Below are 16,812 nucleotides of genomic sequence, written 5' to 3'. Positions count from 1 at the left end.
AAAATTCTCTGTAGGAATATAGAGGATCCTAAATGGAGGTATTGGAACCAAGCTGATTTGAAAACACCTGCCCTGGGCTGTGGGTGGATTTGGGTCAGAAAGGAGAACCCGGTGGGTGGGCTTGGGGGGCCTGGGGAAACAGAGATGAGTCTGGTAGGCAGCTCTCCAAATACCTCCCTTCTCCCTGCCTCTGCCCCTCTGTCTACCCCCATGTTCCCCAGCATCTGGCCCTGCACCTGTTTACCTGTCCACCCCTGTCTTTGTTCCCCTCTCTCTGCAGCCCTTTCTACACATCCCTCTTTCTCTCCAGCTGTTTTCCGAGCCTCTCCCTCCACCTGTCCATTTCTGGGTCCCCTCTCAGGTTGGCTGGCTCTCTCCCACCTCTCTGTCTCTCCACATCTCTGACTGTCCACCTGGTCCTTTCTCCGCTTTCCTACAACTCCCCATCCTCCCGCTTCTCTGCTCTCCATTCCTTCCTTCTCCGTTTCTGCCCATCCCTGCCGGTCTCCGTCCTGCCCCAGGCCGGCCCCGGTGGTGCCCAGCCCTGTCGCTGCCATCTCTGTCTCTGAGTGCGACTTCATCACCCTTTGTGCAATTACATGCCTGCCCGTCTCGGCTCGGCATCTCTCCATCCTCTCTGCTCCTGCATCCCTCCCTCCCTCCCTGCATCCTCCTACCTCCTCGCCCTCCCTCCGGCTCCCAGGCCCGCCCCCTGCCCCGCTTCCCCCCCCCTCCGAAAGGGTTAACTTTGGGGAAGGGCCCGGAGTCCCCGGATGGTGATGTCAGCTTGCCGGAGAGAAAGGACGAGGTGGCGGGGGGAGGCGGAGAGGAGGAGGAGGCGGAGGAGAGAGGGCGCGTGGGGGGGCGGGGGGGACCTCGGCCTGCAGCATCAGCCGGCCCGCACCTCAGACCCCCCCGGCAGGGGGAGGCGCAGGAAGGGGGGGCCGGCCAAGGAAGGGCTGGGGAGGGGGGGCCACGCAGCCCCCCCGGGCCATGCTGACTCCCGGGGCCTGACCCCCCCGGGCCCGCCCCCCCTCCCCCAGCTCTGCGGCCCGCCGACTGGGGGGGGCCCAGCCCAGCCCCCTGGGGACCCCCGGAGAAGTGGGGGGCAGCCGGGGGGGCCGGGACGGAGCGGTCGCCGGCCCCCACCGGAGAGACGGGGCGACCGGCCGTAGGGGGGGCGGCCGGGGGGCCGGTCGGGCCGGGACCAAGGGCACCATGTCGTCCGGGGCCAAGGAGGGAGGCGGGGGCTCCCCCGCCTACCACCTCCCGCACCCACACCCACACCCACCCCAGCACGCCCAGTATGTGGGCCCCTATCGGCTGGAGAAGACGCTGGGCAAAGGACAGACAGGTGAGCCAGGGGAGGGGACACTTGGGGCGGGGGCAGGGGGAGCTGGGGGCAGAGGGCGGGACTCGGGTGTTCAAAGGGCAGGGGCTGGTTACCCAGACTCCTGGGTCTCTCTACACAGAAGGGACTTGGGGGTCCAGCCTGCCTGGTCCCCAGGATGGAGGGTGGAGAGCTGTCTCAGACTCTGGGGTCCTGGGGAGAAGGGGGCTAGGAGCTTGGACTCCCGGAGGGTGCCGCTGCCCGAGGGCTCCCTCCCAGCTGGGGCAGAGTTGGAGGGGCTGTGGCCGCTGTGGGGAAGGGAGGCCGGCCTGCAGCAGCGACCGCGGTATTGGGAGCGGAGGGACTTGGTGCAGTACAGCCGCAGGCTGCGGTGTCCTGCCGGTCGGGGGTGCACCCGCGGAAGCTGGTGCCCTTTGGCCTCAGAAGGCCTCGGGGTGACAGAGAGTGAGGCTGGGCTGATGGTGTGCACAGAATCCTCCCCCTTCTCCAGCATGCTGGCTCTGTGGGGGGGACCAGGGACAGAGAGGTGGAAGGTGGAGGTGAGAGGCAAAGCGCCCAGCAGTGCTGTGGAGGGGTCATCCTTTGCTGTTGCTAAACCTTGGCCACCAGCCGTGGCCTCCTTCCTTCCGGTGGGGGTGGGAGCTGAACACCTGTGTCTGGGGGATGGGTCCAGGGTGTCTGCAAAACTGAGGGACAGGAAGGGTGTGAGAGTCAGGCCTCCAGATCCTAGTTATCAGAGTGTGAAGGTGTTGCTGACCTGAATTCCAGAGTTATGGGGAAGAAGGGGCCCTGGACCTGGGGTCTGACAGAGGAGGGTCTAGGGGCCTGGACCCCTGGCCCTGAGGGAGGAGGGGCTGGGGGCCTGGACCCCAGGACGTGAGGGAGGAGGGGCCAGGGACAGACTCCTGGGCCTGAGGGGGGGCTGGGGGCCTGCACTCCTGGGTCTGAGGGCAGAGGGGCCGGTGGCTAGAGTCCTGGGTCTGAGGGAGGGGGGGCTGGGGGCCTGGACCACTGGGTCTGAGGGAGGAGGGGCTGGGGGCCTGGACCCCTGGACCTGAGGGAGGAGGGGCCAGGGATGGGACTCCTGGGTCCGAGGGTGGGCTGGGGGCCTGGACCCCTGGGTCTGAAGGAGGAGGGGCCGGTGACAGGACTCCTGGGTTTGTGGTTCTGGGGTTTCCTTGAGGAGTGGGCATGACCTTTCTCATGCTCCCAGCTACAGCTGCAATGAACAGTAGATCAAAGGAGGAGATTGGAAGGTTGAGGGTTCGGGAGAAAGTGGAGACAACAGTATGGAAAGGGAGCAAACGTGAAATTCTACTCCCGGGGAGACATGGAGTCTCCAGAAGACTGACACGCAGAGAGTTCAAGGCAGTGACGGGTGGAAGGAGGGAGAGAGGGTTGAGGAGGCCGATGAGGGAGACCAAACTATGGCGGCACCATGGAGAGATGCACTTACACAGAGAATTGGGGTGAGAATCAAAGGCAGCTGTGGGTGGAAGGACAGTCCAGAGGGTCAGAATTGGGCACCGGGGAGTGGGGAGAGAGCTCTGATGTGGGCATGGCAGCTGTTGGCCCGTAGGCGTTGAGGTAAGGGTGGTCCAGGCTTCTGTGGAGCAGCCATCAAGGGAAGAGGGAAAGGTGTCAAGGGGGCCTTAGGAGCCAGAACCAGGAGGCTGCTCTGGGAGCACACCCCACATTTCTTAAAAAGATTCTATTTATGTCCTGGCCAGTGCGGCTCAGTGGATTGAGTGCCGGTCTGCGAACCAAAGGGTTGCTGGTTCGATTCCTGGTCAGGGTACATGCCTGGGTTGTGGGCCTGGTCACCTGTAGGCGGCACACGAGAGTCAAACACGCATTAATGTTTCTCTCTCTTTCTCCCTTCCCCTCCCTCTAAAAAATAAATAAATCTTTTTTTCTTAAAGATTTTATTTATATTTTTAGAGAGAGGAAAGGGGAGGGAGAAAAGGGGAAAGAAACATCAGTGTGTGGTTGCCTCTCACACGCTCCCTTCCGGGAACTAAACCTGCAGCCCAGGCATATGCCCTGACTGGGAATCCAACCGGTGACACTTGGGTTCGCAGGCTGGCACTCCACCCAGTGAGCCACACCATCAGGGAACATCCCACATTTTAAATTCTGCTCCCCAGGGCTGGTTAAACTTGGGGTCCACTGCATCACGGGCCAGAAGGTGGCCATCAAGATCGTGAACCGGGAGAAGCTGTCAGAATCGGTGCTGATGAAGGTGTGTGTGTTTCAGGGGAGGGAAGCCGTTTGGGAATGGGCTGGGAGGGAGAGAGAGGCCTTTCTGACCCCCATTTCTCTGTCACCATTGCTATTGCCACCATCCCCTCTACCCCCCAGGTGGAGCGGGAGATCGCCATCCTGAAGCTCATCGAGCACCCTCACGTCCTCAAGCTCCACGACGTCTACGAGAACAAGAAATATTTGTAGGTATTTATAGACACCCAGCCCTCCCATGCGCCCTCCCCAAGTTCCTTGGGTGGGACCCTTCTGGGAATGAGGCCTGGAGGGGCCTGGGGAAGCTTGAGGTCTCTTGGCTGGGCCACTGGAGGCCCAGTCCATTCCCTATTGCACAGGGACACCCCCCTGCACATTGAACCCTCATTGTTCCCACACTGACCTGGCTGGATGGGGAGGGTCGAGTATGCCCCGGCAACGGGACTGCCAAGCCTGAGACGCCCTGAGTGGGGGACAGAGGCTGATCCTACCCAGCTGCAGGGGACACTCTCTTCTGGATAATGTGGAAGCACTCAGCCAGACCCAACTTGCCAAGAGTTGATTCCCCCCGTTTGCTAAGGCAATGGGATCCAGGGACCCCTGCCTCCTCCCAAACCCCTGCTCGGCAGCATTGGTGGCCCCCTCCACCCCCAACGTGATTCTGAGTGCTGTGACTGAACACCCCAACAATGGGACTCCTTAGGCATTTGGAGTCCCCATCTCAAAGTCAATTACCCCCCAGGAAGGGGAGGTGGGGTCCAGCTGTCCAGGCTCCAGACAACAGCCCTTTGTCTGGACTCTGGTGACCCAAGGGACAGCTGGGCTGCAGGAGGACAGCCCCACTGCCCACCCCTTCCCCCGCCCCACCACATAGTCCCCAGGATGAACTGGCTCCAACACCCATCAGATGCAGGGGTGGGTTTCCCAGGCTGGAAGCTGCTGTGGCCCCAGGTGCTCATGAGAATGGTAGTCCTGGGGCTTCCCCAGGTGTTGGCTGTGACTGCAGGTGCAATCACTCCCACTCAGTGGGAGTTCTGCTTTCCACTGGATGTTCATCCTTCCAAGGGCGCATAGAAATTGTGCTTTTGTTTCACAGGAACTGATGGGAGTGACAGGTTTACACTCCCAGAGCCTCATGGGACTTGGAGTTTTTAGAATCCAGGTGGCTGATGGGAGGTAGAGTCTAGGTCCCAGAGCCCTATGGGAGTTGGGAGTTTTTTTCCACTTGGGACTAATGGGAGTTGTAGTCTTTTCCTTCACAGGTGCTGACTTAGATTGTTGCACACTGTCATCATATTGCCAAGAATTAGTGAAAATTTGAGTTTCTACATCCCAGAGGCTTCCAGGAGTAACAGACTTGGCTTCCCAGGGGCTATTGGGTGTGGAGGGGTGAAGGGGTCTTTATTTCTCCAAATCCTATGATAATTGGGGGGAACTTTGCCCTCTTGGTGTGAAAGCAGTTGCCTTAACTCCTGAAACGACTAGGAGTCAGAGTGTTAATGCTCCTCAGGGTGGCATAGGAGGATCTGCTGCCCAAGGCTGATGGCAACTGAATGTTGGCTTCCCAAAGGCTGATGGGAATTAGGGTCTTTTCCTCTTAAAGGCTGATGGGAATTGTAGTCTCTACCTCCCAGGGGCTAATGGCAGCCTTTGCCTCAGGGATGTTGACAGTTGAAGTGGTGCCTGAGAATAGAGGAGAATTCCACTCTCTATAGCTCAGGAACTAATGAGAACCAGAACTTCAGCTTTCCAAAGGCTCATAGAAATAGGGTCTTTATTTCCTAGGGGTCTAGGAGAATTGTGGTCTCTGACTGCCTTATTTTCTTAGAACAACTCTAAGTCAAAGTGTTGATCACTCAAGTTGACTTGGGTGTCTCTCTGCTACTCGGGGCTCATGGGAATTGCATTTCTACTTCCCAGTGGCTCATGGGAATTGGTGTCTCTACCCAGGGTTGATGGGAATTGGAATCCCTTCCTCCCAGGGACTCATGGAAATTGGAGTTTCCTCCCAGGGACTCATGGGAATCGGGGTTCTCTGCCTCCAGGGGCCAGTAGGATTGAAGTCTTGTGCTGGGGTCAAGGGACTGATGGAAGACGGAGACCAGGCAGGCTCTTTGGTCCTCCACATGCCCCTTCCAGCCCTCTGCCTCCTCTGTGTCCCTCAGGTACCTGGTTCTGGAGCACGTCTCTGGGGGTGAGTTGTTCGACTACCTGGTCAAGAAGGGAAGACTAACCCCCAAGGAGGCCCGGAAGTTCTTCCGCCAGATCGTGTCTGCGCTGGACTTCTGCCACAGCTACTCCATCTGGTGAGGGCCACACTCACTCATCTGTTTCCAGCCTCTATGGATTCACCTTTTGGGGCATTTCATAGAAATAGAATCCTACTGTGTGCAGCCTTTTGAGACTGTGGCTTTTCTCACTTAGCAAAAGGTTTTCAAGGTTCATCCATGTTGTAGCAGGTGGCAGTGCTTCGTTCCTTTTCGTGGCTGAGTAATATTCCATAGTGTGGATTGACCATGTTTGTTTATCCATTCACCACTTGATGGACATTTTGGTGCTTTCTCCTTTGGGACTATTGTAAATAATGTTGGGTAGTCATGTACAGGTTTTGGTGTGTACCTGTGTTTTCAGTTCTCATGGGTATGTACCTAGGAGTGGAATTATTGGGTAACATGCTGACTCTGTGTTTAGCCTTTTGAGGAGGTACCAGACCATTTTTCAAAGTGACTGCACCATTCAACATCCCCACCAGCAGCTGATGAGGGTTCCGATCTCTCCACATCCTTGCCAACATTTGTTCTTATTTGACTTTTTGACAATGTCATCCTAGTAGGTATGAAGTGGGATCTCATTGTGTTTTTAATTTTTTCATTTTTTATTTATTGATTTTTTTAGACAGAGAGGAAGGGAGAGAGAGAGAGAAATATTGATTTATTGTTCCACTTATTCATTCATTCATTGGTCGATTTTTGCCATGTACCCTGACTAGGGATTGAACCTGCAACCTTGGTGTATTGCTATCCAACTGACCTACCTAGCCAGGGCTCACTGTTGTTTTGACTTACATTCCCTGGAGAGCTGATGATGTAGAACATTTTTCCATGTGCTTATTGGCCATTTCAGAAAAATGTCTATGCAGATTCTTTGCCCATTATTAACTGAGTTTTCTGTCTTTTTATTATTGAGTTGTAAGAGTTATTTATTTTAGGGACAAACCTGTTATCAGATATATATTTTTCAAGTATTTCTTCCTATCTGTGACATACTTTTGCATTTTTATAACAATGTCTTGTAAAAAACAGTATTTTAAATTTTGACGAACTCCAGTTTGTTGATTTTTTCTTCTATTATGGTTGATGCTTTTTCTGTCCCGTTTGAGACATCTTTACCCAGCTCAACATTGCTAAGTTTTTCACCTATGTTTTCTTCTAGAAATTATATTGGTTTAGCTCTTGCAACTAGGCCTGGGATCCATTTCCACGATTAGTGTTTGTATTGGTGTGAGGTAAGGGTTGAGGTGCATTTTTTGGCCTATGAACTCACATATGAAAAGATTCTTCTTTCTTCACTGAATTGCCTTCAGCTCTCAAAACAGAATATTAGATACGCAGCATTTTTATGGTTAATTCCAGTGCAAAATGGGTGCCTTCACCTTGTCTTTCTACATCATCTGTTTGCACCTCACCTTCTCTGGGGTGGGGATTGGAGGTGGGGCAGAGAGCAGGGTGGAGGGGTTCAAATTTGGGGGTAAAGCTGAGTGACTTGAAGTGAGCCCATTTAAATTGTCAACACACCTCCTTGTTGGCAAGACTGTGTCAAAACCCTGACATTAAAAACACTGACCTCTAGGGGGCGATAATCCGTATATTTAACAATCAGTATGACCCAGTTACTGACCATTTCCAACAAAAGCTGTGGAATCCTTGGGCGTCACCTCCCCTCAGACATTAACCCTTAAATCCTAAAGAGCTTGGCCCCTGGAATATGAGGAGTGGGTCCCAAGGGAGGAATCAGTGATGAGCTTGGGATGGCAATACTTTTTTTTTATTCAGTAAGGAAATATTTTAATATTTAAAGAGCCAGCTCAGTATCAGCCCTGCTTACCTCAAAAAATCTCACTTCATACATATTCAAATACTTGTGGGTAAAATAACATGACATATGGGCTCTCCTGCAAAATAGTCCAGTGGGAGAAGGAGAGTGTGTCCATAGAGGTATGGAGGAGAGATGTGCCCTGAGCTGATAATGTGAAAAGCCAGGGCATGTGTAAGTGCAGGGGGCTTCCCTATATTCTTTTTTTTTTCTTTAAGATTTTATTTATTTATTTTTAGGGGGAGAGGAAGAGGGAGAGAAACATCAATGTGTGATTGCTTCTTGTACGCCCCTTACTGGGGACCTGGCCTGCAACCCAGGCATGTGCCCTGACTGGGAATTGAACCTGCAACCCTTTGGGTCACAGGCCGGTGCTGTCTACTGAGCCACACCAGCCAGGGTGGTTTCCCTGTATTCTTCTCTCTACTTCGGGCATGTGTGAAACTATCATCAAAGTTTCCAGATGTGTTTCCCTCTGAAAGATGGTGAATGGGGGCCTAGGCCTCCTGGAGGCCTGATCCTCTCCTGCCTGTCTCAGCCACAGAGACCTGAAGCCCGAAAACCTGCTTTTGGATGAGAAGAACAACATCCGCATTGCAGACTTCGGCATGGCGTCCCTGCAGGTGGGAGACAGCCTCCTGGAGACCAGCTGTGGGTGAGTCCAGCCCCCATCTCCTGAGTCCCCGGGAAGGGTGAGAAGCCTGTCAGAGGTTCACGCCATGTCTCTCCCTCAGGTCTCCCCACTATGCGTGTCCAGAGGTGATTAAGGTGAGTGTGGAGCAGGTAGAGGAGAGCGGGGTGGAGTCAACCTGGTGGAGAGGTGAAGGTCACGTCTGGCCCTGCTCCCTTCCAGGGGGAAAAGTATGACGGGCGCCGAGCTGATATGTGGAGCTGTGGTGTCATCCTCTTTGCCCTGCTGGTGGTAAGTCGCCCCTCCCTTCTGCCCCATTTCGAGAACAATCCTGCCTGGTGGGAGCAGAGCACAGGACGTTCCATCTTCACCCCAGGGCTTGTCTCCCCAATACTTAACTGGTATCAGGAAGGTGTATGGAGCATTCACTAGTGGACCAAGATCCTGGAGCTAACTATTTGGCCCCAGAATAGTGAGATGGTCCAGGGGGTGCCCGAATGGGATGGGCAGCCAGGAGCCCTTAGGAGGGCTTGGGACAGTGGCTGGTCATTTGTCCCCCAGGGGGCTCTGCCCTTTGATGATGACAACCTCCGCCAGCTGCTGGAGAAGGTGAAACGGGGTGTCTTCCACATGCCCCACTTCATTCCTCCAGACTGCCAGAGCCTGCTGAGGGGCATGATCGAAGTGGAGCCTGAGAAAAGGCTCAGTGTGAGTGGGAAGGACCGGGATGGGGACAGGGAAGGGACACTGGGTGATGAGGGCAGAGCCCTTGGGGAGGCTTGAGGATGGGTTTCCAGGAAGGGGCTGTCAGTCCCTGGGGTGACAGCTAGGAGGGGAGCCCCCGGATGAACCCACTATCTTGGAAATGCACTGCGCCAAAATGGGGGGAGCGCATGCGCAGGCTTGCCTGCCCTGCCCAGATGCCACTGCGCTGGTGGGTCCTCAGTATTCGTATTGCGCGATTGTAAGGCAATACGCTCAATGGCCACTTGGGGGAGACATGAACCGTCATTCAGCCCGTAGGGACCACCTCCACACCCCCAACATCACCCCATCAACTTTTATTGCTGCCAACTGTGATCCTATGACCTCACTTCTGCTTCTCTATGACCTACCCCCTTACAGCTGGAGCAAATTCAGAAACATCCCTGGTATCTGTGAGTATAGGGGAACTGGACACCTGGGTGCCTGGGGGAGGAAGAGAGAGAGAGGCCCAAATATCAAAGGCCCCCAAAGCAGGAGAGCCAGAGCTCGCTAAGGGGTGGGATGCCGAAGTTTCTGAATGAGGCTGGGTTAGGTACTTTGATGTCTGGATCTGAGGGAGGGTGGCGGCGGCCTAGACTCCTGGTTTCCCCAGAAAGGTGCAGGCTGAGACCCAGGACCCCTGAGGCTCAGATGAAGGCTAGGGTTCGAGTCTGGGTCCCCTGTGATATTTCTTCCTCTCCCCAGGGGCGGGAAACATGAGCCAGACCCATGCTTGGAGCCAGCCCCAGGCCGCCGTGTGGCCATGCGGAGCCTGCCATCAAATGGAGAGCTGGACCCCGATGTCCTAGAGAGCATGGCTTCCCTGGGCTGTTTCAGGGACCGGGAGCGGCTGCACCGCGAGCTGCGGAGCGAAGAGTAAGACACCCCGCCGCTAACACACTCCCTGCCCATGAGAAGAGAACTGCAGTTTTCCGAGCACAACCAGCAGGAGTGGTGCCTAGCTTCAAACACGCGCAGACTCTCAGGACGCAGTAGCTTAACACTCTCCCCTGGAGCTGTTTCCGGAGGAACCACAAGGGGGCAGTAGGACCAGGAGAGAAAAGGCAGAAACCATGCAGAAAAGTATAATAGATGTTGATTGAGACAGACTTATTCTTTTTTTTTTAGGTTTTATTTATTTATTTTTAGAGAGAGAGGAAGGAAGGAAGAGAGGAAGAGAAACGTCGATGTGAGAGAGGTCAATCAGTTGCTTTTCACACACCTCCAACTCATCATCAACAGGGTAGCACAGGCATGTGCCCTGACTGGGAATCGAACCTGCAACCTTTTGGTTTCTGGAGAATGCTCAACCCACTGAGCCACACCAGTCAGGGATGCTGAGACAGATTTAGACGGTGTCTCCCCTAGTACTTACATAGAGTAAGTGTTCAAATGTTAGATATTCAAATGTTAGATATTATATTTTAGTAAAGTGAGACTGAGATGCACACCAAGACCAAGGCCATTTTGATACCTAGGAATATGGAACTGTATATAGAGATACTGGATGGACCAAGCAATCCCCCAGAGAGCCACAGCTGCAAGGTGGGGATGAGCCCACCTCTGGGACCTGACCTCTGACCCCCACCATCTCCTACCCTCCATAGGGAGAACCAAGAAAAGATGATATATTACCTGCTTTTGGATCGGAAGGAGCGATACCCCAGCTGTGAGGACCAGGACCTGCCTCCCCGGAATGATGTTGGTGAGAAGGCAGGGATGGGGTCCAGGCCCTGGATTCCCGAGGTGGGGGTAGGAGGGGGCACTGCAGGACCTGACTTGCTCTGTGACCTTTATGTCAAAATCTCTCTTTACTTGGGCCTCAGTTTCCTCATCTGTCTGAGTGCAGCTGTACAAATCAGTCTTTTGATCTGCCCCCAGACCCCCCTCGGAAGCGTGTGGATTCCCCCATGCTGAGCCGTCATGGGAAACGGCGGCCAGAGCGGAAGTCCATGGAAGTCCTGAGCATCACCGATGCCGGTGGTGGCGGCTCCCCTGTACCCACCCGACGGGCCCTGGAGATGGCCCAGCACAGTCAGAGGTGGGAACCCTGCCCCTGTAGTGGGATCCCCAGGCCTGGGTGTGGAGGAAGTTCAAGGTTTTAACCCCAGAGCCACCTCCACTGTGCTGTGAGACTGGGCCACGCCACCTGCCCTCTCTGGGCCTCATTTCCTCATTTTGAAGGGGTGTGTAAGGGAGAGGACCCCTGAGCCTTTTGAAACCATCCCTCCTGATTTTTAAACATTTATCCTGGAAACAGATCCCGGAGTGTCAGTGGAGCCTCCACCGGCCTGTCCTCCAGCCCTCTGAGCAGCCCGAGGGTAAGGCCAGACTCCCAATGAATGGAGAAAGGGTAAAGGGAGCAAAGACGCTGGGCAGCAAAGATTGAGCAGCAGAAACTCCAATTTCCGTCAAAACCCAAGGCCATATTAGTATTTTAGTACATTGGCCATTTCCACCTCCATAGGGTTGGGTATTCAGTGTGTCTGAAGGGTTTACTCATTTAACAGACGCTAATTGAGCGCCTACAATGCACCAGTCACTGCTGGTTACAGCGATAAGCAGGATGGGAAAAGTCCCTGCTTCCCTAACTATAGCGGTGGGGGTAATAGGACCTACAAGGTCCAGCATGCCTCGGGGTTCACCTGCCTAAGTGTGTGCATGTGGGGCACCTAGAGCCTCCTGGGAGTTGTAGTCCATCCTCACCTTACTCCACTCCTCTGCAGAGTCCGGTCTTTTCCTTCTCACCGGAGCCCGGTGCTGGAGATGAGGCTCGGGGAGGGGGCTCCCCGACTTCCAAAACGCAGACGCTGCCTTCTCGGGGCCCCAGAGGTGGGGGCGCCGGGGAGCAGCCCCCGCCTCCCAGTGCCCGCTCCACGCCCCTGCCTGGCCCTCCAGGCTCCCCGCGCTCCTCCGGGGGCACCCCCTTGCATTCGCCTCTGCACACACCCCGGGCCAGCCCCACTGGGACCCCGGGGACAACGCCGCCCCCAAGCCCTGGCGGTGGCGTCGGGGGAGCGGCCTGGAGGAGTCGTCTCAATTCCATCCGCAACAGCTTCCTGGGCTCCCCTCGCTTTCACCGGCGCAAGATGCAGGGTACGGGGTCCATGGTGGCGCAGGGGCTGGGAGGTAGACTCCTGGGCCCTAATGGAGGAAGGCGTTTGGGAGCTAAAATCTGGGATCCCAGAGCAAGGGGCAGGGTCCCGCATTCCCACATCCTAGGATAAGATGGGGTCATGAGCAGAGATGCAGGTGTTTGGTAGACAAAGTGGGCTCTAAAGGGCACGCCCATTCAGATTTTGACTCACCTGCGTATTGGCTCATGCCAGGCCCCCCAGAGGGCGTGGCATAATGGGCTGGTAGCATCCCCACGGAGACTACTAGGCTGCTTGCCCTTTGGGGTTTAGCTCCTGGGCTGGGTGAATAGGCACTGGGTCCGGACCCCCTGGTCGGATGCAACTGCTGACCTGTGTGCTGCTGACGAGGATGAAGGACTAGTGTTGACCATGCTCTCCCCTCCCCAGTCCCCACCGCCGAGGAGATGTCCAGCTTGACACCGGAGTCCTCTCCAGAGTGAGTGCCACAGAAAAAGGAAAAGAAGGGATGGAGAGGGGTTTTCATTCTCTTAGCCCCCTCCTGACCCTCCTCCCCAACCATTCCCTCCTGATCAGGCTGGCAAAACGCTCCTGGTTCGGAAACTTCATCTCCCTGGACAAAGAAGAACAAATATTCCTCGTGCTAAAGGACAAACCGCTCAGTAGTATCAAAGCGGACATCGTCCATGCCTTCCTGTCGGTAAGGGGCCTGGGTCCGCACGCCCCCCCTGGCCACCACAGAAAGGCAGTTATCAGGAGCCCCTAGGATTCACCGCTTTGGCACGGGCCTGACTTCCTCTCGGGATTCATGGGATTAGTAGTTTTCCTGCCAGAATTTGGGTTTGGTCATTGCAATGGCAGGGAGGCAGGAGAGATTTGTTGTGCCTTGGGGCCTGGAAGTGGTAAAATAGGATCCTGAGTTACATTTCCCCACATACTAGTGTCCTCTGAGGACTGGTGAGGTGACACCTCCCTACAATTACTTTGGGAATCAGTTGCTCAGCCACTTATCCTATACAACCTGTTCGTAGTATGATGGGGAAACTACAAATCCCAGCGGGCAATGGGGCATTCCGCTGCCTTGGCTTCTACTTTGCCCCAGTGGCTGATGGGACTTGTAGTTCATTGAGCAAAGGCAGCTGTAAGGTTGACTATCCGTTCCCCCTGCAGCCAGGTCACTGGAGTCACCCACTCTTTGTGTTCCCTGCCTCTCTCAGATCCCCAGCCTGAGTCACAGTGTGCTGTCACAGACCAGCTTCAGGGCCGAGTACAAGGCCAGTGGCGGCCCCTCCGTCTTCCAGAAGCCTGTCCGCTTCCAGGTGGACATCAGCTCCTCCGAGGGGCCAGAGCCCTCCCCGCGAAGGGATGGCGGTGGCGGCAGCGGAGGCATCTACTCTGTCACCTTTACTCTCATCTCTGGTAAGTTTCCCGAACTAGACTGGCCCCCAGCCCGGTGTTTAGGATGCTCACGACGGCTGCAATCGGATCACAGCCCAGCAGTGCTGCATGGAGGAGGAGGAGAGAGAGCTCAGCTGGGCTTGACCGTGTGAGCTCCCTCCTCACTTAGACCCCCGCATCTTCTCCTTCCCCCTTTTCTCATCCACATTTAACTTCATAGCACAGTGTTTACAACGTGCTTAGTGCTTTCCCCCCACTATTTCCTTTGGTGTGTTAGCAATCACCCACTGGAGAGGAAAACTGTGTTCTAAAGAGGTAAATGGACTCTGTCACACTGCACACCGTGACAGAGGTGGGCTCAGCGTAGGCCTCCTAACCTCGCAGTGCAGAGCTCTTCCTCCAACTTTAAGTTGTATATAACAAGAGCAAAGACTGGGGGCTGCTACCAGGCCACACCCCCCACCTCTGCACCCAGAGCAGACAATCACCAATCAATCACAGCACTTCCTGCAAGCTCAGCCACAGTCTCAAACTCGAAGCAGCCTCGACCAATCAAGAGTTGGCACAAGAGATGAGAACCACAGAAATGTATCATTTCTGATTCTACTTGGCTTTTGAGTTCTGATAACAAGAGTTTGTAGAAGGAGGGACACTTCTGTTTGCTGTCCTTGTCACCAGTCTCATTGTGTCACAACTGGGAGTTGCTCCTAGAGGTTCTAAGCCAGGCTGTAGTGGGACATGGGAGTGTTACATCACCAAAAGGAATTATGTCTCTTGCTTTACTTCCTTAGAGACTAATAGGCAGAAGGCTCTTCATTTTAAGATCTTTTTTTCCTTTCCTTATTTTTTCTTACATTTCTGGCTCTTCAGGGGCTCCACTACAAACTAGCAAGTAACAGAATGTATTTAAATAGAAAACAACACCCATTGTAATTGTCAATCCAACATTTCTTAGCTCCATCTGCAAACCATGGATTGATGTGTGGTCCCAACAGAGGTGGGGACGTTGAGACCAGGAGAATGAGAGTCCTTTGCTGCATGGAGGGACCGGGTTCCACAGGGCGGGAGGTCCTTCCCCGTTCCTGTGAGTCCCCAAGTCCTTCTGCTTCCCTGCCCCTTCCAGGTCCCAGCCGGCGATTCAAGCGCGTCGTGGAGACCATCCAGGCACAGCTACTGAGCACTCACGACCAGCCCTCCGTGCAGGCCCTGGCAGGTGGGAGGCAGGGCGTACTGGATGTGGGGCTGTCTCACCTTCTGTCCTGTGGGGTGGAGGGGAGACTTCCTGCTGACCAAGTGCTGCAGCGTTTGGCTTGCAGGTGAGGCTGTGGCTGTGGGGTAGCAAGGCCCGCCTGTTGTTGCTTTGAGGCTTCACCTGCAGAGCTGAGAGCAGGTCCCTGCAGAAGCTGGGGCCCTTTCTTGCCCTGCTGGGCTGCCTGTCAAGGATGTAGCCTCACCTGGGAGTGTGTGCTCTGTGCTTCAAGGGATGGTGCTTCCTGGATGCTAGCCTTGTCATCAGGGAGCAGGCTTCCCTAGCAACCAGGGATAACCAGAACTCCTAAGTGAAAGGAGTCCTGCTCAGCCCTGCTCCCAAGATAGGGTGGGAAATAGAATGAATCTGTTTCGTTCGCCCAGGGGAAACAGAGCAGGCAAATAGGACTGAGCCAGGAGGGCAGGAGGAGCCTGGGTGGCCTTGTCCCTGGAGAAGACCCACTCCCAGGGTCAAGTCTGCTCAGAAGCAGTGGGCCCTGTTCCAGACTTGTGGCCCATTCCACCAAGGTTAGAAATGACAAGGCTAGTATCCAGGTGTCCAGAGGGCCAGATCACGCTCCCTCCTGGAGGCTGGGGCATGGGCGTGTCCGCTGCTGCCTTCCCAGAGGCCTCAGGCCCACATTCCTTTGCTTATCTCCCATCTTCACAACCAGCTACCCGGTGCCTCCTTGAAGGTCACCTCCTTCCGACTCTGACCTCACCTGGGAAGGGTTCTTTTAGCGACCCACCCAGATAACCTTGTTCCTGTGTGTCTCCCCCCTAGCACAACCAGACTTCAAGTTTGGTCCCCTGAACATTTCTAGACCCAGTTGCCAAAGAAGGTTGGCCTTAGCAACCAGGGCTCCCAAAAGGGCACACCCTGGGCGATGTAGGACCAACAGGCACCTGGGGCCTTAACCACAGGCTTTAGGGGGCAGGGGGCCACCTCCAGTTCTGCCTAAAGAGGGGAGGGGAGAGCCGAGAGCCATGCAGTATTGGTTGCTAAGAAACAAGGACTCTAGCAATCAGTGACTCTTAAGGGGGCCAGTTCCTGTTAGGGGACCTCCCAGACAGTTCCGGGCCCTATGGAGATTGCTACATGAACACTGCAGTCCCCTAGTCTAGGGAAGTGTGGCCCCACACAGAGATGACTCCAGTCAGGCAGGCCCAACCGGGAGGGCCTGAGACCCCCAAATGACCTGTGGTAGGCACTCCTTGGCCCCATGGCCAAGAGGTAGCCCCCGAGCCACCCGGGTAGTGAAAGCGAAAGAGGGACCCTTCTGGCTGTGACCTGGGGTCCTCGAATCTCACATGTCGCCACACAAGCTGTCCCTTAGCAAACAGTGTCATAACCAGAGTCTCTGGGAATGTCTCCTGAAGTCATAGGACCAGGTCTGACTCTGACAAACTTGGTCTGGTTTCCAGAGCCACCAGGGCCAGAGGGGGCTAGGATGTGTGGCCTGGTGGCGAGCGTGTGTCTCCCTGGCAACTGTGTGGGGGGCCGGGGCCTCAGCATGCTGCTGGAGTATGTTCCTCCCTGGGGCTCGGCGGTCTTGGGGCTCCTAGGGCCACTGGCTAGCGGGAACCTTCACGCTGCCTCCGAGGCCCCGGAGCCCATGCCAGACCGCTTCCTCCTCACAGACGAGAAGAACGGGGCCCAGACCCGGACGGCTGGTACCCCACCCCGAAGCCTGCAGCCCCCGCCCGGCCGCCCAGACCCAGAGCTGACCGGCTCTCCCCGCCGAGGCCCCCCTAAGGACAAGAAACTCCTGGCTACCAATGGGACCCCTCTGCCCTGACCCCAGGGGGCCAGGGAAGGAGGGGAGCCCCCTCCACCCCCCTTTCCTGCCCCCCAACTGTGAATCTGTAAATAGGGCCCAAGGATTACATAGGGAGGGGGAGACACAACAAACCTAGCCTCACCCTGCAGGGATGGGGCTCCAGGGGCCGTGCCCGATGGGGTTGGGGAGGGTGGTTCTAGGGGGGACTAGGGGTGGGAGCTCTTTCTATTTTAT

The 16,812-nt window shown here is 55.6% G+C and overlaps 1 protein-coding gene across 1 annotated transcript; it reads left to right on the top strand.

The window, feature by feature from the left end:
• The first annotated feature begins 1,095 nt into the window (after window positions 1-1,095).
• On the top strand, window positions 1,096-16,753 carry BRSK1 (BR serine/threonine kinase 1). Its single transcript, XM_045830299.1, has 19 exons — window positions 1,096-1,354; window positions 3,499-3,593; window positions 3,713-3,798; window positions 5,755-5,895; window positions 8,220-8,336; window positions 8,416-8,449; window positions 8,535-8,603; window positions 8,874-9,020; window positions 9,438-9,469; window positions 9,762-9,932; window positions 10,664-10,761; window positions 10,938-11,097; window positions 11,317-11,377; window positions 11,783-12,152; window positions 12,581-12,629; window positions 12,728-12,851; window positions 13,369-13,570; window positions 14,673-14,762; window positions 16,439-16,753. Exons 1-19 carry the CDS (start codon window positions 1,219-1,221, stop codon window positions 16,594-16,596), a joined length of 2,340 nt encoding a protein of 779 aa, XP_045686255.1. The 5' UTR covers window positions 1,096-1,218; the 3' UTR covers window positions 16,597-16,753.
• Window positions 16,754-16,812: the final 59 nt, after the last annotated feature.

This window comes from Phyllostomus hastatus, unplaced genomic scaffold, assembly GCF_019186645.2.
Source record: "Phyllostomus hastatus isolate PE091 unplaced genomic scaffold, TTU_PhHast_1.1 phas_contig_151, whole genome shotgun sequence".
NCBI lineage: Eukaryota > Metazoa > Chordata > Mammalia > Chiroptera > Phyllostomidae > Phyllostomus > Phyllostomus hastatus.
Note: the sequence above shows the minus strand (reverse complement) of the source record. Positions and strands in the feature narration are given on the sequence as shown.